The sequence below is a fragment of the Camelus dromedarius genome, chromosome 11 (assembly GCF_036321535.1).
Source record: "Camelus dromedarius isolate mCamDro1 chromosome 11, mCamDro1.pat, whole genome shotgun sequence".
In the NCBI taxonomy this organism is placed as follows: Eukaryota; Metazoa; Chordata; class Mammalia; order Artiodactyla; family Camelidae; genus Camelus; species Camelus dromedarius.
The window spans coordinates 56,519,798-56,543,233 of NC_087446.1; the positions used below are offsets into that span (position 1 = coordinate 56,519,798).

General features: G+C 49.3%; 1 protein-coding gene and 1 long non-coding RNA gene across 6 annotated transcripts in view; one reads left to right on the forward strand and one right to left on the reverse strand.

The window, feature by feature from the left end:
* Positions 1-556: 556 nt before the first annotated feature.
* Positions 557-15,210, reverse strand: CALCOCO1 (calcium binding and coiled-coil domain 1). Of its 4 annotated transcripts, none has more exons than XM_010986604.3 (16): positions 15,100-15,210; positions 12,833-13,012; positions 12,391-12,493; positions 11,451-11,641; positions 9,889-10,047; positions 9,354-9,502; positions 7,591-7,681; positions 5,586-5,741; positions 5,129-5,383; positions 4,562-4,687; positions 3,984-4,079; positions 3,527-3,635; positions 3,096-3,295; positions 2,605-2,711; positions 2,290-2,361; positions 557-1,631 (listed from the first exon to the last, which is right to left on the reverse strand). In XM_010986604.3, the coding sequence occupies exons 2-16, from the start codon at positions 12,986-12,988 to the stop codon at positions 1,454-1,456; spliced, it is 2,148 nt and encodes a 715-aa protein (XP_010984906.1). In that variant the 5' UTR covers positions 12,989-13,012; positions 15,100-15,210; the 3' UTR covers positions 557-1,453. The 4 variants fall into 4 exon arrangements, with proteins under 4 accessions (XP_010984906.1, XP_010984907.1, XP_010984908.1 ...); XM_010986606.3 differs by having other exon boundaries at positions 1,435-2,089; XM_010986605.3 differs by lacking the exon at positions 2,290-2,361.
* A 155-nt stretch (positions 15,211-15,365) lies between these two features.
* Positions 15,366-23,436, forward strand: part of LOC105094554 (uncharacterized) — a 150,707-nt gene continuing 142,636 nt past the window's right edge. For both annotated transcript variants that reach the window (XR_004140085.2, XR_004140087.2), the window contains exons 1-2: positions 15,366-15,523; positions 17,561-17,639. This is a non-coding gene — a long non-coding RNA (uncharacterized LOC105094554). The remainder of the gene's footprint in view (positions 15,524-17,560; positions 17,640-23,436) is intronic.

Sequence of the window (23,436 nt, forward strand, 5' to 3'; positions counted from 1 at the left end):
GACTGTAAAGTCAGCGCGTGCATAGGCGTATGTGAGGATGGCAACACAGGGAGAGAGGGAGGCAGGGATGGGAGGAATTCAAATCATCTTTAGAGGTGCCAGGTTTGGAGCATTTTTTATAAGGTGGATGCTTAAAGGTGTGTACTCTTGACAGGAGTAATAGCTGTCCTTTGGTTCAAGGTATGGTGATGGCTGCTTTGGACAGTGATGGTCGCAGCAGTGGAAACCTCTTCCTCACTTCCAAGGTCTGCACCTGGCCCAGGACCCTGGGTCCCATGCTGCCCCACCCCTGGGACTAAACCCTTCCCTCCCCCTCAGTTTGCTCCCTGCCCCACTGCAGTATTCCCCAAGCCAGACCCCCCCCACATGAGACAAAGGGTCTGCACTCCCCTCTTCTCGCTGGTGGCCAGCAGGCCAGGAGGCAGGGTGAGAAAATACAGCCCAGTCTCCTCCCCAAGGCAGAGGGGGTCCCTCCCCCACCACTTGCCTCCCCACAACTTCCCTCCACCAAGGTCTAAGAGCCAGAGGTCTTGACCTTCTTTGCTCTAGTCACACCTCATGATAAGAACACATTTTATTAGAATAGTTATACATATCATATAAATATCTTTATCCAAACTACAGGCAGGGGGAGGGATATCGGGGGAAAGCTCTTATTGCTGAGGGGGAACCTGGAGAGAGAGGAGGGCCGGGAAGTGGGGATGCCTGGGACCACTTGTTCCCCCATCCCTCACAGAAGGCACAAATGCATTATTTCTTTCCATGTGAGGACCCTAGGGGGTGGCGGGAGGGAGGGACAGGAGATAAAATACAGAAAACCTCAAAAATACAAAAGGAACCCCCAAACTTAAGATCTAACGGTCTGGAAAAGGCTGGGCTGGGGTGTGGAAGGCAGTGGGGGAACCGAAAGAGAAGCTAGGGAAGCTCAGAACCGGAAGAGACCTGAAGAGGTCACGGTGTCAATGCAGGCCCCAGAGAAAACTCAGGTAAACAAACACAGACCGCAAACGAGAGGGCAGGGTGCCCCAGGAATTAGCTTCAGGGCATCAGAGAGTGTGTGTGAGTGTGTGAGTATGTGTGTGGTGGTGGTGGTGGTGGGGCGTGTGCAGTGGCTGATGTGAGCGACACAAGCAACCAGGGCCAGGAGGGGGTGATTCGATTCCCCCTGGAGAAGGCCTCCTCCATCCTGATTCCTCCAAAACCGCTTTCAGGGGGTAAATTCAGCCACTGCTTCCAAGAAGGACCCCCTGCCTGGACAGAAGAGCCAGGCAGGCGAGGATGAAGTTGGGAGAGCTTGGGATGAAACCACATGAGAACAGTTCTCAAGCAACAGAATATCACTGAGCTGAGTGTGCTGGAAAAGAGGCCTGAAACCTAAGTGTATGTCAGTGTATGATGTGTGTGTGTGTGTATGTGTGTGTATTTGTGCATGTATGGGGTGGGGGGTGTGGGATCACTCAAAGGTGAAGGGGTCCTGGGTGCTGAAAAAAAAGTGTCCATCCATGTGGTCCTCCAGGGCATCCTTCTCACTCTCTGCTGGGAAGCGTTCCTTACATACAGGGCACTCCTTCCATGGGGGGCTGGCAGAGCCCCCAGTGCTGGCCTCTGACAAGGGATCTACTGCAAAACCACTAAAGAGAGACAGGGAAAAGGAGAGAGTCAGTGGGCTCCACTGGCTACTTGGCTTGCAGACCTCAGGGAGAAGGACCCACACACCTGGGCTCCCCCAGATGACCCTGTTGCTAATGCATCCGTGCAGTTCCCTCTCCTCTCCTCTCTCGCAGCGTCCTTCTCCCCACAATACTGGAAGCCTTAGTTTCCCAGCTCCCCGTGCTTTCTTTTCTTTAGTCCCTGCTGGTCGCTCTAGTACACAGCCCATCCCCCAACCTCCTGCTCTCCTCCCTACATCTCCGTCTGCTGCCTAATGAGGCTGAAAATGAGTCTGACATCGTCCTTCATCTTCTTGCTCCAGCCTGGAAGGATGACAGCATCACCCCTCCCTGTCCTGAGCCCATCTCACATCCAGGCAATGCTGGGGTGATAAAATCTGGATGATAAAATCTCTTTCTCCCCGCCTTCCTCTCTTGACCTGTGGAAGAAAAGGGAAGGCAGGGGGGCAATCTGATATCTGAATCTTCCACCCAAAGGGTCCCCCAGGGAAGTCAGGGAAGAGGGACAGCATCTAAGGAGTGATCAGGTGGATGCTGGACCCAGTCTTCTCTCTGCTCCCGTCCCTAGGGGCCTTGGTCACCCCCCTCCCTCCTCCCACAATGGAGCCTAGATACTTACCTGGTGGTCAGGGAAGGGTTAGGGGCAGGAGAGAGGGGATGCAGGGCAATTTGGGTTCCACGGTGGATGGTGCTAGAACAACACAGAAGCCAGTTAAAGGCAGGGGCTCTGAGTGCATATGTGCATTGACAGGATGGGGGGAGGATTACCGGAAGGCACTTGTTATTTGGAGTGGTGGGTAATTTTCTATAACTCCTTTTCTTGGCTGGGGCCAAGAAGAGGTAGGCTGGGGTAGGGCATGAGGGCTGTTCACCTGGATGCCCTTTCCACTGGCATCCTCCCACCTCCCTCCTATTCTTCCCCCTTGGCACTCACCTGGCCACATCATAGAAGGCACTGCCCAGTTCCGGAAGTAGCAGGTTGGCCTCCTCACCCCCACTCTGCACAGCTGCCATCAGGACTGACTTCTCATCTTCAGCCTCCTGGGTACCAAAGGGACAGGGCTGGGTTTTGGGGTAGTGTGCCAGGAAAGGGGAGCAGCATGCTGGGACAGGTAAGGGAAGAACAATGGAGGCTGCGACACTGAACAGAGAGCTGAGTAAGAGTGAGGCAGGAGAAGTGCTTTGATGGGGGCCGATGGACAGGAGGGGAATGAGTGTGGGCAGGAGGGACGGGCAGCAGTAAGGCTATTGGGTCAACTGGGTTTTGGGGTGGTGTCCATTGGGTGGCCTGGAAGAGAGCCTGGGCTGCCTCCTCTCCCCAAAGAGAAAAGGGAGCCCTGTATGGCTAAGATTCCCTGCTCTGGAGGCTGCGCCACCTGGATTTGGTCCTATCCCCGTCCCTGCCCCTCTCCCCTCTCTGCTCACCGAGTCAGAGCTACTGTCCTCAGCTGGCCCTGACAGGTGGGGGGCGATAGGAGCTGGCTGGCTGATGACAACCAAAGGGGAAGCCTCTCGTGTCCCCGCAGGGGAGGAGCCCGGGTCTCCACGCTCACACAGCCCATAGGGCGGGAGCCTCATGTCTTCTGGAGACTCGTCCTCTGAGTCTGTCAGAGCCGCCGGACAGCCTGCGGGTGAGGGAGCGGGCAGAGAAGAAAGAAGGACGTGTTGTTAGACAGGTGGATCAGCTCTGGCTTCTCTGGATGAGGGATGCAGTTAAATTAATCAGGGTCTGGGGTCTGGGAAGGAAAAAAGCAAAACCCTGAAGGCGGAGGCAGCTCCCAGAGGGGCCATGTGGAGCTTTCCCAGCCCAGGGAGGTAGAACCGGGAAGAAGCCACAAGACTGGGGGTGTACAGACTCAGCCCCGCGGCCGCCTCCTCATCCTCTGTGGCAGGGTCCTCACTCCACTTCTCATCTGCCACCTTCTCCAGGCGGGCCTCCAGCTTCCTCATGTACTCGAGCAGTTCCTGAAGGTGGGGAGGAAAGGTGAGAGAGAGAGGCTGGGGAGATGCGAACCATGCAGCACTGCACAGCCTTCCCTGGTATCCAGGATCAACTCTGAGCTCCTCAGGACTAGACGCCTTCACCAAAGGGTGGAGCAGATCCTCACCCCCAGGAGTCCTCCACCTCTGCCCACAGCAATCCTCCCCGTCCAGCCAAGTCAGCTAGGAAGAGGAGCCAGGGTCCCATTTTTAGCCTCTGGGCCCTCTTACAGACACCAGTTTCTAAGCCAAGAGATGACAAGAAGATACGAAGTTTCTAGCCCTCAAGTCCTCCACTCTGGCGTCCAGGGGGCCTGAGCTACCAGTTCTCACCTGCTTCTCCTCCTGGAGCTGCTCCTTTTCCTTCTGGAGCACGCGCAGGGCTGACCGCAGCTCCGTCAGCTCCCGCTTGCTCTCTGACAACTGCACCTGAGGGGAAAGGGCCAGGTGGAATCTAGAGCCCAGAAGTACCTCCCAGAACCTGGGCCCTGGGCCCTGGACACAACAACCTAGAACCATGGCTCTCCGTGCCTTTGAGCCTCTCTCGTCCCAACACTCTTCTCCATGAGTCCCTTGTATTGGCCACGAGAGACTCGCCTGAGTCCTAGTCTCTGCCTCCCAAGTGGGGACCTGGATGGCTGCCTCTGGGCTGGGCTGCAGAGGCCTTGGTCATAGCAGGGGCACTCTAGAACTCTCCTAAGCCATCCCTACTGGGCCCAGAATGTGTGCCGAGAGCAGAAAGGGACACCGCACGTTTCAAACCAACGAGGGCTGGGAGGTGTGCGAGTGGGATGCCGCCCAACAGAGAAGTGGGTGCCTTGCAATCAGAGCCCACGGCCAAGAAAGAGGGAAGGGGCGCTGATGCCTCAGGAGGCCCTGGCCTGGGACTCTCGGGGGGCTGGGTGCCTCACCAGGCTGGAGTCCTTTTCCTGGGCCAGTTCAGCCTTGAACACCTGGTTCTGGGTCCTCTCCTCTTGCACTGCCTTTTCCAGTCGGAGTATCTCTGCACTCAGCTTTAGGATCTTGTCTTTCTCGGCCTGGGAGACACCGAAAAGGAAAACAGGAGGGTAAAGGTGAAGGAAAAGGGATGCCACTGGCCACAGGACCATCCTCACTGTGTCTCTTCTTCATTTAACTGGATATTTGGGAGCGATTTTGCCTCCCTCATTCCCTGTATCCTCCCATCAAAGGAAGGGCCCTGACCGCAAAGCGCCTTGCTGACCAGGAATGGACATCATGGCAGGGCCAGGTGCCTAAGACGGTCAACATATCTGAACTGAGACGATAACCAAGGCAGGTGCTATGAAGATTAGGATCTAGACACCCTGCTTAGGGAGGGGTCACACTTGGACAGTGAACTGTCCCCACTCCTAAGTCCTCAAAGGTTCTCACCCCCATTTCTCTCCTCCCAGGGGATCCGACCACACTGAGGTGGGGCAGTAGGAGCCAGGAGTCTGCAGGGCCCCCCATCCCTCTACCTCCACACTCTGCAGCAGCCCTGCCCGCTCCTTGCTCCACTGGCTTTTTTCCTCCTTCAAGTGCAGACTGAGCTCCGCCAGCCTGCCGTTGACGCCAGCCACTTCCAGGCGGCTGCGGTGTAGCTCGGCTATGGTGCGGTCCCGGGCTCCCGCTGCGCTGGCCAGCTCCTCCCCAAGAAGGGCGGCTTTCTGCTGGCTCGAGGCTGCAAGCTCCTGGGCCCCTCGAAGCTGCTCCTTCAGGGGCTCCAGCTCAGCCTCAGGAGAAAGGAGGAGAGGAATCAGGGCTCCCAGTGAGTCATTGGTGAATCAGGAAGGTAACTAGGCTCCTTCCTCTCCCCCACTGCATCAGGACTCAGGTTTGGGTTGTTTAGTCTTGAGTCATGTCTTTCCCCCAGATTCATCTACAACCAGCCCTTGGAATGTTCCCTACTTCCTGTTGCCAAGGGGCTTCACTCACCACCCGCTGCTGGGCCTGGCTGAGGGTGTCCTTCATCTGGGCCACCTTGTCCTTCAGTCGCTGGGCCTGAGCGCTCTGCTCCTCCTGCCGGCCCTTGGCCTCCTGCAGCTCCAAATTCAAGCGACGGTTCTCCTGCTGTGCCACTTGAAGCTCAGCCTGAAGTAAAGAAAGGGGATCCGTATTTGGGGTGGCCAGCGGAATGGACCATTGTGATGAGAGAGGCCAAGGTTCCACTTCTTAGATTTAACACAGACTCACACATTCACCTCTGGCCAGTCCTCCTTGGTTCTCAGGGCAAAGTAACTCAGTCCTGAACATCCAGTGTCTAGCAGCACAGCCTGTGGTCTTAGGTGAATCTAGGAATCCCATGCCCCATGTCTGCTTCCCCACTCTTCTTTTTAGATCAAAACTCAATCTGGATGTCCTGTAGGCCCCTCCCACTCAGCATATTCTACCTCCCACTCCAGCCCAGTCCTTGCCACTCTTGATTCTGTCCATGGTACTACCTACTTCCCAAGTCACTCAGGCGGGATACCTGGTGCCATGTGTGACTCTTCTCTCCCTAGCAGCCCACAGGATAGATGCTTCTCCATCCTCCACCTTGTTCACAGCCATCTTCTCTTTTCTAATATCACCACGACCACGTCAGCTGAAGTTCTGGTCATTTTTTTTTTGAACTACTGAATAATCTTACAACGAGTTAGTTTTCCACAAGGCAATCAGATTAATCTTCTTGAAGTAGGTATCTTTAAGTATATGTGCCCCACTTGAAAATCATCAATGCCTCTCACTGCTTAGAATAAAGACTAAACTCAAGCTCCTCTATAATCTGATCTGGGCCTTACCTCAAACTCTTCACCCACACTTTCAACTGCCCTGAGTGTTCTGGACTCTAAGCCTTTGCTCATGTTTTTCTCTGTTCCCAGAATGGCCTCCCTCTCATCTCTGTCCACTCAAGTTCTACCGGTTCTTCACTGCTGAGCAAATGGTTTTCAAACCCTCCTCCAGAAGCCTAGGGTTCTGATGAAGCCATTTAGAGGTTCTACCAATATTTGGTTTCAACTTCTTCTATTTTATGAAAAATTATGTTAAAAAAACAATGCACACACTCACAAGTTAACACACTGGAGGTTACCGATCCACTCACATGTGCTTCCAGGTTAATTCATTTCTGTGCAAACCTCAGAATAAAGTTTCCATTGTATTTTCTATTGAAGTGAAGAGCAAATTGAGATTGCAAGGTGGACAGCTTGAAAACTGTTATCACTTGCACCTGCTTGTGTGTGAGACTCAAGGTGCTGTCACTACTGTACAATCACAACACAATACAGAAACACACTGGCTGCTGAGGCCGACAGAACAGTCATCCATGATTTTCAATTTCAAAGTTTGGTATCCATCAAAACTCCCTAATCGCTTCAATTACTTTATAAGTAAATGTTACACATTTAAAAAATTAAAAAATGTATTTTATTCTATTTATTTATTTAAAATTTTTTTTTTCTTGGGGGAGTAGGTAATTAGGCTTATTTATTTATTTTTAGAGGAGGTACTGGGGATTGAACCCAGGACGTTGTGTGTGCTAAGCGTGGGCTCTACCACGGAGCTATACTCTCCCCTCTAGACATTTGAATTTATAAAGGTAAGTTTATAGTAATAATATATTGCTCTTATTTATTCAGGGAGGTTCCACATAAGATGTAATTGGGTTCTGTTGATACAAAAGTTTGAAAATACTAGACCAGTTTATGCTTTTTTAAAAAAGCCCTTTCTAATGTCCCTACCAGATGTGCCTCATCCACCTCTGTGGAGGATCATAACACTTTACCATACTTCTCTGCTGACACTTCTTATATTGCACTGTGACCAATCCCAATTTGGGTGTAAGGCTTCCATTCCCTAGGAAAGCGCACACAATGTCTTCTTTACATTTTTATCCTCTATGGATCCTGGTACTCAGAAGGGACTCAATAACACAGAAAGCACACCAGCTCTGAGCCCTTACCTCGCTTTGCTCCTTGTCTGCCTGCACTTCCTTCAGCTGCCCCAGGAGCTTCTCCTGTTCCCGAGTCAGGGCCTTCACCGTGTCTCTAACCCTGTGAGTGGTGGACGGAATGTTAGATGACTGACTGGTCACCAGAGGAGGAATGAAGGACTCGGACTTCGGTCTCACACCGTTCTGTTGGGGCTCCTCTGGGCCCAGACCTTCACTTCTTTCTGGGATGCTAAAATCCCCAAACCAAGATGATCCAGTTTTAAGCCCCAAGTACCCAAGATTACTGGTTTTAGAGCACAATCTAGAAATAAACAGTTGTTTGTTTCTCCTTATGCATCACTCTTTAATGGATATTCTGCTAATGGCTTTCCAGTTGTTTGCACTCAGTCAAGAGACCGGAATCCAGTCTTTTCCAGACAAGGGGCAGTCATTACTGATGATAAACTTTGATCTAGATCAGAAGTTGGCAGATGTTTTCTATAAAAGGCCTGATAGTAAATATTTTAGATTCTGCAGGCCACATGGACTCTGTGGCAACCTCTCAACATTGCCACTGGAGTGTGGAAGCAGCCACAGGCAAGATGTAAATGGATGAGCATGGCTGTTCCAATAAAACTTTATTTATGAACACTGGAATTCGAATTTCATATGATTTTTACATGTCACAAAATATTATTCTTTTGTTTTTCAACCATTAAAAATTGTCCAACCATTCTTACGTCGTGGCTGTACAAAACCATGTGGCAGGCTGGATGTGGCACGTGGCCCATAGCTTGCTGACCCCTGGTCTAGACAGTCCCTAATCTTTTCCAGATGCTCAGTGTGATCCCTACTTTTCTTTTCCATGATTTAGAACCTAGACATTTAGTATCTCTCAAGGGCAAGATTAACATATCCTGGACTGAAGAAGCCTCAGAGATCAACTCACCTTTTACTCTGGGTCTTGGATAGCATGCCTCTTTCCTTTAAAGAATTTTGTTTGTTTTAAATATCAAATCTACCAGTACTGAATAAAAGAAGCTGAATTATGTCATGAAAGAAGTGTTTCTCCTGGTGAAAATCTGAAGGACAGGCATGGGAGGTGGTCAATATTTGTGCTATTTGGTAGAAATAAGAGGCATCTGGCAGAAGAAAGAAATTTATTCCATGTGGCTCCAGAGGTCTAAACTAGGACCAATGAGTGAAAGTGACAGGAGGGTAGACAGCATACAAGAGACGCAAAAACCACAGCTGTCTGATATTGAAAGAGGCTGCCTTCTGAGGTGGTGATTTTCTCTCACATACCCTCTTAAGTACTTCACATTCCTCTCGATGCTAAGATTCTACGATTTGCACCTTTCTGCAGAGCAGGGCTCCTATGACATTTCTGGATCACCAGTTCTAACATTTCCTACTAGTGAGAACAGAGTCTAATCTCATGCTTTGCTGAGGTAAAATCTGAAATCCATCCTCTCTTGTCTTGCCTTGACCATTCCATGCATTTTCTTCTTCCAAATCCTCCACTCCTAGCTCCTGCTTAGCCTTTGCTGCAAAACAAATGGTAACCGTGATTCTTTCCGAAGGTGAGGAATTCAGAATAGGTTAGGAAAGATGGGAGAGAGCTTGGCAGAAAAAGATACCTGCAGTAATTGGAATGCCCTGAGTGACACTGAGAAGGGAAAGAGAGACCACGTGAGGTGGAGAGCAGGTCTTGCCCACCTGAAACGGGCGGCTGGGGTCCGAGGGTCACCGGAAGTGAAAGGAAGTAGTGGGGGTACAGGATGTCCCCTCACCTGTCCAGCTCCACCTCCTTTGTCAGCACTTTCTCACTGATGGTCTGGATGTCATCTTCCAGCTCCAGGATGCGGGCCACATGGTCTCCCTGTTGGCGGTTCAGGATGTCTCTCTCCTCTGTGAGCTCCCCATGGGACCGGGACAGCCCCTGGGATTAAGGTTCCACAAGAAGCAGAGAGATGTTGAGACACAGCTCTCAAAGAGTGGAGTAAAGGTTTAGCAGGAGAATTCCTAAGTTTGACTATCCACCCTCCTACCTGCTCACCTTCCTTGAAAATGAAAATGTAAGGGAACACGGCCACCTCCACCGTAACTCAGCTCTCGTGTTCAAAGAACTGAGTTTCGTTACAAATTTGGGATGTCTCTTGTCATATCCAGTTTAATCCTACTTGTGACCCCCAAACCTAATCTTTGATGCCAGAACCATCTTAACAGCCCACTAACATCTCCCCTTTACTGTCTTCACTGGGTTCATATTTTGGACCCTGGGGAAGCAGCCAGGCCCCTCTCCCCACCCGGCCCAACCCCCTCAACCTTGTACTGCTCCGTCAGCTCCGCGTGCTCCTGCCTGGCGGTGGCCAGAGCCATCTCGAGCTCCTGTACTCGGCTCCTCAGCTCTGTCACCTGCCCCTCCAGCTGCAGCTTTAGCTGCATCAGGTCATTTCTCTCTTGCTGGCTCTCATCCAGCTGGTTCTAAAGGGGACAGGATGAGAAAGGGAGTCTGCCTGTGAAGTGCCCTTTCTAAGGTGCGGATGCGTTTCAGGGCGGGGAAGTGCCATTGCTCCAGGCTATCCAGAGGCGAGTCAGGGGTGGCCCACCATCCAGGAGACATACAAGCTCCCAGTACTCTTAACTGCCCACCCCTCTTGTCTTCTCCCATTCAAAGCCTGGCCTCGACTTCGTCCAGCAACTGCAGGAACCCATCTGGCATAAGTCTGTCTCAATCCATACAGACAAATGTTACCCTGTCTGTTTTGGAGTCAGACAGATGTGGGGTTTAAATCTCCAATACCATTTTTACTAGCTAGGTGACTCTGAACAAGTTACTTAACTTCTGTGAGTTTCTCTCTTCATCTGTAATGTGATCCCTTAGCCTGGGCTGTTGTAAGGTTTGAGTGAGAGCAATGAATGTAAAACCAGAACGTGGGTAGGAGCTCACCCATCTCTAACTTATGTAAGACATAAACATCTTCTTCCTATTCTTGTGTTGATTCCATTATATTTAGAGGGTTCCAAGGGTCAGGAGTTTGTGTAAATCACAAATTACTCACTCCCACCTTCTGAGCCTTCTCCAGCCTGTCCTCTTGTCGGGGGCATGCGCTCCATCCCGACTTGTCCCTGCTCCTCACCTTCCTTCAGGAAGTCTTCCTTGCTAATGTCACCTCCACTCCCTAATTTTTCTCTATTTGGTTCGGTAGAAAAATAATACAAGCTACAAATATGATTCAAAATTTTCTAGTAGACACGTAAGTTATAAAAAACAGGTGGAATTCATTTTAACAATATTTTACAGGACCCAGTCTATCCAAAGTGTTATCATTTCAACACGCAATCAATACAATGATTGAGATCTTTTACATTTTTCCCTACTAAGTCTTCAAAATCTGATGTACATTTTATCCATATAGTACATCTCAATTTGGACTAGTCACATTTCAAGCGCACACTTCCACTACCCACGTGTGGGTGGTGGCTCCGGTACTGGGTGGCACAGGGCTAGGGCCCTACCTACTGCTCTCACTTCTTACTTGTCCTGGAAGTAGGCCTCATTCTTTCCTTCCTCAGAACATTCTTTCCCTGAGTGGCTTCCTTCTACCCTGTGCATCTTCCTCTAGGGCCCAGGGCGGGATGCAGCCCTGGGAGAAAAAAGGCTCAAAAAGTTCTTATGAAATCTGGAGTGACGCTGGCCTGTGGCTGGCTTGCTCTCCTGCCCTACATGTTTGTGTCTGTCTATGTTAGACTGAGACTTTCTTGAAGGCAAGGCTTTGTGTACCTCCCAGGGAGGTCTTCGGTTGAGGCTACAGCGAGGGGAGGGTGAAGTGGGAAGGCGCCTCCTCCACCCTTCCCTGGGAGCAGCTCTGCTGCTCTGTTCTCACCTGCAGCACAGTTGCCTTGGGCACAACCAGCAGGATGTCAGAGCCACCATCCGTCTCCTCCAGGGTCACCAGTTCATCCATGGGCCGTGGCTCTCGGAACTGGAAAGGGGGGCTCTGCCCGCACACCCGGCCCTGGCGGTTCACGTATCGGAACTGGTAGAGCTGGGCTCCGGGTTTGGGCAGGTAGCTGGCTGTAGGAAGAAGAACAGACCCAGGACCCCAGTGTAATCCCAGGCCCTCGAATGCTTGGCAGGTCCCCCTTCCCCTTGGTGTGTTTTATGATCCACTGTCTTTGGCTCCCCTTGCTCCCTGTTCCATAGACTGTTTCCTCTCCTCTCCACCTCCCACAGGCTGTATCTGATCCCTGGGATATTCTTCTCCCTCCTTTCTGCCTAGCCCTCTCTTTCCTCTCTTTCCAAACCTACCCTACTTAATAATAAAAATTAAAAAATAATGATAGTTACCATTTACTGAGTGCCCATTATGTAGCAGGCACTGTGCTAACAGCTTTACCTGTATCATTTTAAATTCTCACATTGTCCCTAGAAGCCAGGCATCCTCTTTTACTGTTAAGATAACAGACACAGAGAGGTTAAGTAATTCACCCAAGGTCAAACAACTTTTAAGTATTAGAGCTGAGATTTGAACCCAGGTCTTTCAGAATCTAATGACCACCTTCTTCTTCTTCTTCTTTTTTTTTTTCCACTTTCTTCTTAATATACGATGCCACCTTTCCCTCTTCCCTACCCCTTAGTTTCAAAGGAGGAAGTCTACCTTCTTTTGGTAGGAGGTGGGATTAGTGAACCTCTACAGTTTCTTCCACATCTGAATCCCTGATTCTGTGAAAACCCCATGATTCTATATCTATTGAGCCCACTATCCTCTTCCAAACCTCTATCCTCTTGACCTTTCCCTCCTGGTTTTCCACCTTCCCTTGTACCTTGGAACTGGACACTGGCGTGGATGGGGGAACCATCAGTTATACTTTCAGGCACCGAGGACCACACGAACGTGTGGTAATCCCGAACACAGGCAGCTTCCACCTGTGAAAACCCATGGTGGGAGAGGGGTACGGTGATGGAACTACCAGCTCTGGATGGTGGAAAGGGCTGGGGGATTGAGCTGGGGGTGGGTAGGACAGTGTTGGAGTGGCAAGGATGACGAGAGACAGGGAAAGTGGGATGCTAATGTGTCAGAAGAGAGCAAGGCTAAGATGGGGAGGAGATGGGCTTTGCTGACACAGATGGCCTCTTGTCATTTGCGACATCTTTCTCCCTTCTTCTCTATCACTGTGAGGTTGAGAATCCAGGAACCAAATCATTTCCCTTTTTCCAACCAACCCATGGCCTATAAGCTTGAGCCAAAATGGGTTTCAGGGATACCTTGAAGATGCCAATCCAGTCACTGGCACTGGGCACGGTGCCTGGGGGAAGTGTGTAGTGACATTCCACCTTGGTGTTGGGAACGTAGGTCCGGGCTACATTCAGAAAGTTGACTCCACCTCGGGATGGTGCCCGGCTTAGTGATGATTCTTCCATTCTGCCCTTGAGATATCTGCCCTCCTATGAAACAAAGATTTAATATCTTAAAGTCTCCCCCTCCACATCTTTGCCCCTCAACTCTGTCCCTACCTACCCATAGCCCCTGCCACAATACCTAGAAACTCAGGCATATCTGGTTTCTAGCTCCTGAGGGTTACAGGACCCTTAAAAGGTATTAATCTTAGTCTCTAGGGCATAGGTCTGGCCTTCTGAGTCAGTACCCATCCTGCCTCACACTGCCCTCTTTGCATCATAGGCTCTTCCTAAAGTTAAGATTTCTCTAATTTCTGCTCCCTTTTCACAGCCCCAATGACCAAGCCCCAGTATCTCAGGATCTGCCCTCCTCAGTCCCTCCTTTTCCATTTCTTAATAGCCTTGGGCATTCTAAATTTTTCAGCCTCCATCTCCTCATCCCATCCCCCACATCATCTGACTCCTAAATTCAAAATCCAACTGAGGTGTGGGGCCCCCTCATTCTAAGTGGGTTTCCTTGCCCACTCCAGCTGTATCTGGGAATGATTTATGATGCTTGAAAATGGCAACTAATGTTGTGAGTCTTCAGAGCTGGAATATGGTTGGGGGACTCTCCCCATATCTCAGCTGTCTACTGCCATGAATAAAAGGAAGCTTGCACTCTCATTCCAGAGACAGGAAGAGGGAGGACATAAGGAAAGTAGGTTCTGTCCCTCAGTCTTTACTCCAGGAAGTCAAGAATTCTGGAGGCGGCTGCTTCAAGGGTGGAGTGAAACACTCAGCAGGAACATGCTGCTGTAGGGAGATGGAATGTGGGGGCCTGGAGCCAGGAAAGCCCCACCCCCAGGTAGGGAAGTAAGGGGCCCTGGTAAGGGGAAATGTACACATAATGTTGAGAGAAGGAAAGAGAGTCCAAAAAGAACCTCACATTCTTCTCTTCAGGTCTTGCCAAGAGCAGGGCTAGAAACCTACTGTTAACCCAGCTCTGGTGTTTCCCTCCCCATTTTCTGTCTCCTCCCCTTAGCCTCAATTCTAAGTGCGTGAACCCTTCCATCTGCTTGGATTGGTAGTTGGAGGCATGCTACAGGATGGGATTTAAAGGAAGGGGTGTTCCAAGTTAGGTGGGGAGAGTTCATTGGAAAATATGGGGGTGGGGTGAGGAATGGTAACAACAACAATCAAGAGAACCCCTCAGCCCAGGGTTGTGAGATGCCCCATTATCTCTCCTCTTCAGCCCACTATCCTCATCCTGTGTCAGCCACAGCTGATGGATGTCCAATCAGACATGGCCATTAGTCACGTGCACACCCCGAAACATCAAAAACCCACACCAGGTTGAAGTCAGGGGGGAAGGGACTTTAAAAGAAGACAAAAAACTAAGTAGAGATGGAAAGGTGGGCCAGCTCTACAAAAAGGAGCTACTTCTACCTCCAAAATAGAGACTGAATTGAAGACAAGAGATTTCCCTGAATTTTCATCTCTTTGAAAAATCCCTGCTTAAAACTAGTCCATGTTTTTTTTCCAAATACAATTCTTGTGGCTTTCTGAGAGGGGATGAATTGTCCTGAAGGATCTAAGCCTGGAGAACCCCACATACTCCCCACAAACAAAATTCGTAACAGCTGGAAATATCCCCCAGGCCTGAAAGAGAGCTCTGGGCACCTAAGATATATATATGTGCCAGATTCAGCCATCCCCCCACGCTGTAGGGCGCGTGTTCTTTGACATTCTACACCTTGGAAGGTTTTTTTCCCCCAGGGATTCCGCGTAGTAAAGGGCTTTGGATTGGTGGGGGTGCGGAGGTGGGGGTGGAAAGGAAACGTTTGTGGGGCCAAGTCCTGCCGGGCCGAGACTGATTAGACTTCAGCACCCCCCCCCACTCCTTTAAGCGTATCAAGCTTTATAGAGAAGAACTGATAGGTAGGCGAGAACAGTGAGGGGGTACCCCCTTGATCAGGGCTCCCTTGAGACCAAGACTCCCAAAACAGTGGGGGTGGCTTCTCCAGAACGTAAAGCGTTAACACCCAAAAGCTCCTACATCCCCCTTCTATGTTCCCTTAGATTATCTTTTCGCAGACTGGAAAGTGGGGTGATCCCCCCATAAGTTCGCCCCCAAATTAGGCCAAGTTTCTTACCCCACAGACGGATCAGCTGTTCCCTCACCTTTCACCAACAACAAAAACAGCACTCCGACTCAGAGAGAGGAGGGAGACGGGTGGGCGCGAGGCCTTCTGGGGTTTGTGGTTCCTCCGTGCCCTTTTGCCGGCGAGCAAGCACAGAACTGGGACTACATATCCCAGGAGGCTGGGCGCAAGGGGGGGCGGAGTAGAAGGAGGTCTTGGCGTCCGCCTCACCGCGGCATCCTGGGAGACGTAGTTCTCAGTTCCATGGCAGCAAGCGAGGGTGTGGCAACCAAAGGACTTCACGGCCCATGATTCCTCAGGAGGGGGCAGGCTAAATTAGTGGCGACGGCTGGTTGGTAACGTGCGTGGTTGGGGGGCGGGGAGAAGTTACGGCTCTAACGCCCCCTGTTTTATACTCTGGGCCCAACGAGTTCAGGTACATGCTCTCGTTTACTTTTAACAGCAACCTGTGAGATAGGCAGTTTTATTACCTACTCTTTATAGATGAAGAAATTAAAGCCCAGAACGGCTACAGAATCGGTCTAAAGTATCAAAGCTATGAAGGTGGTAGAACACCAGGGTTGCACGACTACCAAGCGTTCTCGTCCCTACGTCACAGCTACTTACCGTTTAGGGGATAGGAAGCTAGTAACTGTGGTAGCAGTTTCTTCTTTGCTCCAACCCCAGGGACAGCCCTTGTGAAAACTGTGTTGTGCACCGCTGACGACTTTTTTCCAACTCGAGGGTTTCAATGCCAGGGGCCTGCCAATACTACACTCCTGGACTGAGCTACCCAGAGTGTCCTCTTGGTCCAGGAGGAGAATCTATTGTCTGAGGTGGTGAAGGTGGGGAGAGGAGGGAGATGAAGCGAGAACAATCAAGTTGAAAAGGGAACCTGGCGTAATTCAGGGCAGGTCACAATTCAGAAAGAAGACACTTAGGGGGCTAGTTAGCCCAAACCTTTTAACTGGCTTAAATTCATTGGGATAACAGTACACGTTGTTGCTCCTGTTTTTATTTAGGAGAGGTTAAAGATTCACACTCCTCCTACACCGGAAGTCGCTGGTAAAGACTTAGGCATCCTTCTCCCTCTCCCTCTCCAGACCCTAGGAGTAGTCTGAGGCATTCAAAATGATCTCTCTCTCTGTCTCTGTCTTAAGGGGTTACAGTCTAAGGATTGATTTGCACTCCTTGGGTGCGCGTTTTCATTCTCTGCTGCATTAAGTTAGGGAGCCTCTGCCTTTTCCAAATTTTGGGGTACTATCTTGCTTTTATGACTGAATAGGGTGTCTGGTGCCTGCCCTGGGGTGCCTTTCATCTGAAGATCTCCAAGCACTTAACAATAAGTCATTGGGCTTCACAAACATTAAGGTGACATGTCTGTGTCATTAGTCAGGATTTATGAGTTAGGGAACAAGCTGTTTGTTGCAGAGCCGGCTCAAGGTCCTGGGGTGTTTCAAGAGTGAGGCCTATTCAGGACCTTAAGTCTCAGTTGTTCATGGTTTTTGTCTTCTACCCAGAATAAAAGCTTAGAAGAAAAGTCAGTCTCAACTGGAGCTAAAAAAAATGACAACGTCCATTTATTGAGTGTCTACAATGTGTTTAAACTATGCTAAGGATTTTTCCATTTAATACAACAGTCTTATGTAGTATGCCCTATTCTTATCCCCATTTTACATATGATGAAGATTGAGGCACAGACAATTATGTCACTTACCTGGGATCATTCAACTAGTAAGTTGTGGAACCAGGATTTAGGCTTAACTAGTCAGTACACTATACTACCACCCCAGAAACTCCTGGTGTGGGCTTCTAACTACCTTTGTCCTTAGGAACAAAAGTGCTGTTGATCAGGGGACAAATGTTCACTGAGCATTTATGTACAAGGTACAAGGTGGTGTGAAACAGATTAATTCAACAAATAGGTGTGTGAGGTGCTATGCTAGGTATCCAATAAAGTTTGTTGAAGGAATGAATATAAAATAGAGATATTTAAAGGATGGCTTTGGATAGCTTAGCAGGACAGGATCTGGGAAAGACAAGCTTAAGTTAGGCTGAAGCAAAGATGCAGTGATGGAAATGTATAATGTTTACTGGATCCTAGAGGGTCATATAAGAACAGCACATCAATTTCAATTTTTTTTTCTTAAACTCAGATTATTAGTAATGACTGCCTGAAATGTTGTGTTGAGAAGGATTCTGAGGAGAGTGCTAGGATTAATTAGTAATGTGTATCATGTACTCTGGATGGAAGATGGCTGTTGTATTAGACTGACTTGTTTGAATTTATTTAACCTTACCTGCCCATGGCCAAGTGACTTGCAGTACCTCCTGTGGAAGGAGTGTATGTTTCATTTCATTGACTTTGGACACCATCATTTTTCATGTTTTGGCCAATGGGATGTGAACAGATGTGACTCATGCCATGTTTAAGCATGTGAATTCACCCTTTCCTGTTCTTTTCTGCCACTAGAATGGGCATTTTCCACACGAGGGCTGCTTCTTCTGCCTGGGTCCCCGAGTGAGAAGACCTGCCCATGGCCTACATATGTGTAAGTCAGAAATAAATCGTTGTTGCTGTTAAGTCACTGAGATTTTGGGATTGGTTGTTATAGCAGCAAAGCTGACTAATAGCCATACTCGGATAATGGTATTAAGTTTGAAAGGTAAAAGTTATCAATTTTGAAACATCAAATTTTAAAGGTGAGTTTAAGCCAGGATATGGAGAATCTTGAATACTAGATGAGTCAGAGTCTGCTATGTATTTATCAGAATCTCTTTCCTTCTTTCTCTTGGACACAGAGCTGGACCACACTTGTCAGTTTCCCTCCATGTGATGTGTTGCACTTCCAGGCCTGGCCCTTGAAACCTCCCAAGGGAGATCCTTCGCATTCTTTCCTTTTTGGCTTAATGCATGTGACCTTAATCACAGTGACTTTGAATGCTAAATATTAAAGATGGTGGGCCACAGGTTGGAATTCACCTAGTTTCCTAAATCACTACTTGGCAGAGAACTGCCTACTAATTAGGAACATGTGTTTTGGACTTCACTTGACCAAAAAGAAAATCAATTTTTATTCTGTTAAACCACTAACATTTTGGGCTTTCTGTTTTATAGTAGCTGGTGTTTTCTGTCAAGTTAAAAGGTTTGGACTTGATTCCCATTAGGAGTAGGAAGTTAGTCACTGAGGATTTTTTAATGAGGGGACTAGTACTATAAAGATGAGTGGAAGTGACAGTTGTAGGGATTAAAGAATGCTTCTGAGTGAGGTGGTGAGATCTTGGGACTTTTGATGTTTTCAGGATACAAGCTAACTCCTGATGGGGCTGGGGGAAAATTGACGTGATCTTTGGAAGGCTTTCTGGAGGTGGGCGGAGGAGCTGCCACTCAATGAATCCTATCTTCCTGAAGTTTAGAGTCTCTTTTCTCTTTTGTAAAAGTCCTAACTCTGGTATTGCATCATCTAGCCCAGTGCCTGATACTTAATAAATGTGGAATGGAAGCGGGTCCTGGGCTGTTGGAGTGCTTGGAGGAGCTACTGCTAGTTGAATGCCTAGTATGTGAGAGGTCCCTTTCACCCATCAAATCATCACAATAACCCTGCAAGATGCTACCAAATTTTACAGATGAAGAAACTGCAACTCTAAAAGGAACTTGCCTAAGATCTCTCAGAACAATCTTATTCTGAAACCCATACTTTTCCCATATGACAAGATTCTTTCTGAGAAAATCATAATGGCTAATATTTACTGAGTGCCTGCCATGTGCCAGGCGCTCTGCTGGGTGCTTTACAAACATACAGAAGCAGCTGGTGTATCAGACACTGTAGCCTGTTACTAGTGTTTCCAAACTGTGGACTCTGTGGGAAGTAGGTATCTTAGTCTGCTCTGGCTGCCATAATAGAATATCATAGAAATGGGTGGCACAAATGACAAGAATTTATTTCTGATGTTTCTGGAAGCTGGAAAGTCCAAGGTCAAGGTGCTGACTGCTTTGGTTCCTGACGAGGGCTCTCTTCCCAGCTTGTAGACAGCCAAGTTCTCACTATGTCCTCACGTGGAAGAGAGTGAGGAAAGGCAAGCTGGCTGATCTCTTCTTATAAGACCACTAATCCCACCATGAGGGCCCCACCCTCATGACCTCATCTAACCCTAATTACCTCCCAAACACCATCACATTGCTGTTTAGGGTTTCAACGTATGACTTTTGAATGAACACGAACAATCAGTCTGTAACAGTAGGAAAAACATTAACGTTATTTTAGGGCAAGGTTTGATTGTTTTGGACTTCTCTTTAGGACCCCTGACCCATTTTCTTTTTTCTTTTGGTTCTTTGGCTCCATTTCTTCAGGCTAGGTGGAAGGGTGGTTTAGGGTTCTCACTAATACCCAGGTCCTGCAGCTCCCCCTTCACTCCACGGACTCACAGACCCACTCTAATCTCAAAGTGTTCAAATCACCTTAGTCTTTCCTTTATTAGTAGGGAGAAGATGTGGCTCTGAGAACTCATCCATCTACTTAATCTCATTCATTTATAGTTATTTATTCAACAGATTTGTAAATAAGCATTATGTGTCGACTGCTGGAATAATAGCCAATGACAGCGTAGCTTTCTGGTTTCAAAAGCTTTTTATGTTCCTGGGCTGATTTGATCCTCACAGCCGATACTCTGAAATGGCTTGTATTATTACTGTGCAATTTTTATCAATGAAGAAACCAAGGCTCAGAAATACTAGATAACTTGACGAAAGTCACAGAGCTAGTATGATATTCAAGAATTTCTGACTCCCAGATGCTTCCCTCTGTCCTCTACATCCATTGCAGTCCAAATTCTATAGTGCCTTATGCCTGGTTTCTTGCCCTGTTGGCCTCATTACCTTGATTTGTTTATTAGAGTAGCTATAACAGCTGCAGCAGATGACCTCCAGATCTCAGTGTCTTAACGTGATAAAGACTTATGTATCACATAGTCCAGTGTGGGTATTTGTGGTCAGGTAACTCAGGAATCCAGATCTGTTCATGCTGTGGGTCTGTCGTCTTAAGTATGTGGCCTTGGGGTGCCCAGGTGTCATCCTGCCAGCAGATGGGGAAAATTAAGCACATGGAGAAGCCACAACCACTCAACTTCCTCAGCTTGGAAGTAACACATCACTTCAGCTTATATTCCGTTGGTGATAACCAGTTATACGGCCTCACTTCCCTGCAAGGGTGCCGGAGATTGAATTTAGACATCTGCCAATTTCTCTTTCTGTTAACCTGGGGTTGAGTCAACATTCTAGATTTGATTGAATTGTCCTTGGGGGAAAGGTGCCTCTGAAAAGAACTTTAGGTGTTGGTAGGGCGTTAGGCCACCTGCTGACTGATCATAGAAGTGGCCTTTTCCCCTTAAGAGGATGTTATTCCTGTGGAGCTAGGCCTTCCTGGCCACCTTTCTGTAATTCCAGACTTGCTCTTAAAGAAGATGGAGGGTGGTTCAGAAATTCAGGCACTAGGAGAAACAGAGGAGCCAATCATAGATAAAATAAAGAATATGTGTGTGTGTGTGTGTGTGTAAATACCATTAAGAGCAGGCTGGGATTACAAAGACAATAGATGTTCATCTGCACTGTGCATAACATTTGCACATTAATTAGTACACATAAAAATGCATAAAGACCCCCCCCAAGCCTCAGTTCCTCTCCTAATGAGGAATCATTCTTCTCCTCTTTTCTGGTTGCACCCCCAAAACCCCTAGTTCCTGTGGTGTAAGGTTGGGCTGGTCATACTCGAAAAGAAAGTGGTTGGCCTCCCTCCTGCCATCTGGGGGAACTTCCCTTTGTGCCTGGGTCAGAGCTGTGGGGGACGGAGCAGCTGTTGAGACGCCAGGATCCCTGCAGAGATTGGCTCAGTCTGGTCTCAGGGGGTGCCCTTGTCTGTATCTATCTGGGTCCCTCTTTCTGATTCTTTTCACTCACAGATTGTGTGGCATTTTGGAGGGTGGAGTGCCTGGGCACCCAGCCCACTACATCCCGCCCCAATCTGGCCCTGGGCACGACCCACATGGTGCAGGCCATCAGCCTGGCCTCTTGCCCATCCATTATAGCCTCAGCTGCCAGACTGGCACAGGTATCCAAAAGAACTTCGACTCGGCCCTGCCCTCCCCCAGTTCTGTTCCTGGGACCGAAGTGGAGGAGAGTCAGATGGAGAGAGCACACTCTGGGGTGGGGAGGCGGAAGGGGGCATCTGTACCGTGGGGAGGACTGCCGAGGGGCTAGGCTGTAGTCCATGCAGGGCCACCTTAGTGTGTGTCTGGGTCTGGGGCAGTGTTGGGGGAGGTAGTACCAGTTGCTACAGCGTGAAGGAAGACTCCCTGCTAGGTCCTAGGAGATGTTTCCCTTTCTCCCTCTGTGTCTGTGCACATCATGAGAACTTGTGCATGTTTCCTGCCTGTGGGCACATCCCCTGGTGGGATGGTGCGCAGGGCTCTGAAACTGCAGGAAAGGGGCTTTAGCTATGGCCAGGTAGCACAGAGATGAACCTGGAGTGAATATTGCGTGTCAGGACATATGAATCTGTCCCATGTGGGAATGACATCCGTGGAGACTGCTGTTAGGATACGGGAGAAGTACAAGCATGGCTGAGGCACAGGGCGTCTTAGTCCTCTGGGATGGACCAACTCTACCTGCTCTCTGGGGCACATGAGTACCATATACACCGACCCTGGTTATGGAAGGCAACTCGTTCCTGAGAGCAGTGGCCTGTCCGGGTGTGGACTGTGTCTGTGCATGGGCAGGGAGGGATGCTCTTGGTGGGTGTGCCCCTGGAGAGTGCTGCTCATGCCTTGCCTTTACACTCATGTGAATTGTATGTTCACATAGGTGAATCCTCTGGAGAGACGTTGGGTGGGGAGGGGGTGGGAAGCCTGAAAAAGATGGGAGAATTTATGAGCTGCTTTTGTCGGGAGACAGTCGTAATGAAGAAAATTCAATTTTCTGCAGCTCGAAGAGTCAATATGTTAAATCTTGGAGAAGCTGTGGAGTGACAGCGGAATGGCAAAGTCAATGGGACGTGTGTGGGGGGAAGCCGTCTATCTGTGTCTGCAGCGAGGCTGCCTCCTCTCTCTACCCTTGAACTGCAGCTGGGGACAGGATGCAACCAGATACCTGAGTTCCTGGAACGGTTCTCCTCTCCCTTCCTCCTCCACCTCAGTGGCCATCTTCTCCTGCCTCCTGCTTATAGGGAGAAAAACTGCTCTTTCCCAGACCCAATCCTACCCTAGCAGTGCCTCAGGAAGTCCTTCTTGTAGTCTAACCAGCACTCTCTCTTGCTGCAGCTACTAATGACAGAGTGGCTGTTTATAGCCCAAAATGATTGGTAGGAAAATTCTTTTTTCTTTCTAACTTTTCATCCCCACTCTCCCCTCAGCTCCTCCATGGCTGGCCTCCTGTTTCTCAGCAAGTTTCAACTTTTTCCTAACCAGTCTTTACCGCCTCCTTTCCAGCCTCCTGTTCTAGGGGGTTGGGGTGTGGGGTGGGGAGAGGGAAGCTGGGGATTCCTCTGTGAGCCACAGTGTCACCAGGAGCTGTGATTAGCCGAGCTGCTGGCTGTGTAATTAGTGTGTGCCCGCGTCCCGGGGGTCTGGTGTGTTAACAGCGGGTCCCTGTGGTGAGTAACGAGATCGTGCCCATGGCTGGTTGCACACGCTAATTAATTAGTGCTCCTCTGGTGTCGAGGAATGAGGAGGATCTGGGGGAGGTTGTGGTGGGGGTATCTCAAAGCCCGAGAGCCCAGCTCTTCGGAGTCCAGAGGTCACCTAAGCTTCTGCCAGAATGGGGGCATTCAGGCTGGTTTGTAGGGTTAGGGTTCAGAGATTTGGGAGCCCTGGCTGAAGAGAGGGTGAGTGTGGGGTATAGTTGCCTGGGCTCTTGGTGGTGGGTGTCCTGGTGCCCTGGGCGGGGCTGGGTCAAGGTGGTTGGAGGGGAGGACAGCTTGCTCAGCTTAGGGAGGTCTCCAGGCTCAGGACCTGTCTTAGAGAATCCTTTATCCAAGTGGCCCAGAGAAGAAGGGAGTGGAATGGGGAGGAGGCATTTCAGACCTTCCAGCCTCATTCCCGTCCCCTCTACCCTCCCTCATCTCATTAAGCTCAGCTTCTCAATCAGCCATTTCACACTTATTACATACTCACTGTGTGCACAGAGAGCCAAAGGGCTCTCTGACCATTCTCAGCTTTAACCACTGCCTTCCCCCTTGCTGCCCAGGCAAATACCCAGACTCCTCAGCTCCTGGGTTGATCTTAAAGCCTAGAAGCCTGGGATCTGGAATCTATATATTTGGGAGAAATATCATGGAAAACCTGAAGAAATGAGGGGAG

Coding starts and splice junctions, on each gene's coding strand:
- CALCOCO1 (XM_010986604.3), bottom strand. CDS start 12,988: ATGGAAGAATCATCACTAAGCCGGGCACCATCCCGAGGTGGAGTCAAC. Junction 12,494..12,832: donor ACTGGATTGGCATCTTCAAG/GTATCCCTGAAA, acceptor GGGTTTTCACAG/GTGGAAGCTGCCTGTGTTCG. Junction 4,080..4,561: donor AGGAAAAGGACTCCAGCCTG/GTGAGGCACCCA, acceptor CTTTCCCCTCAG/GTGCAGTTGTCAGAGAGCAA.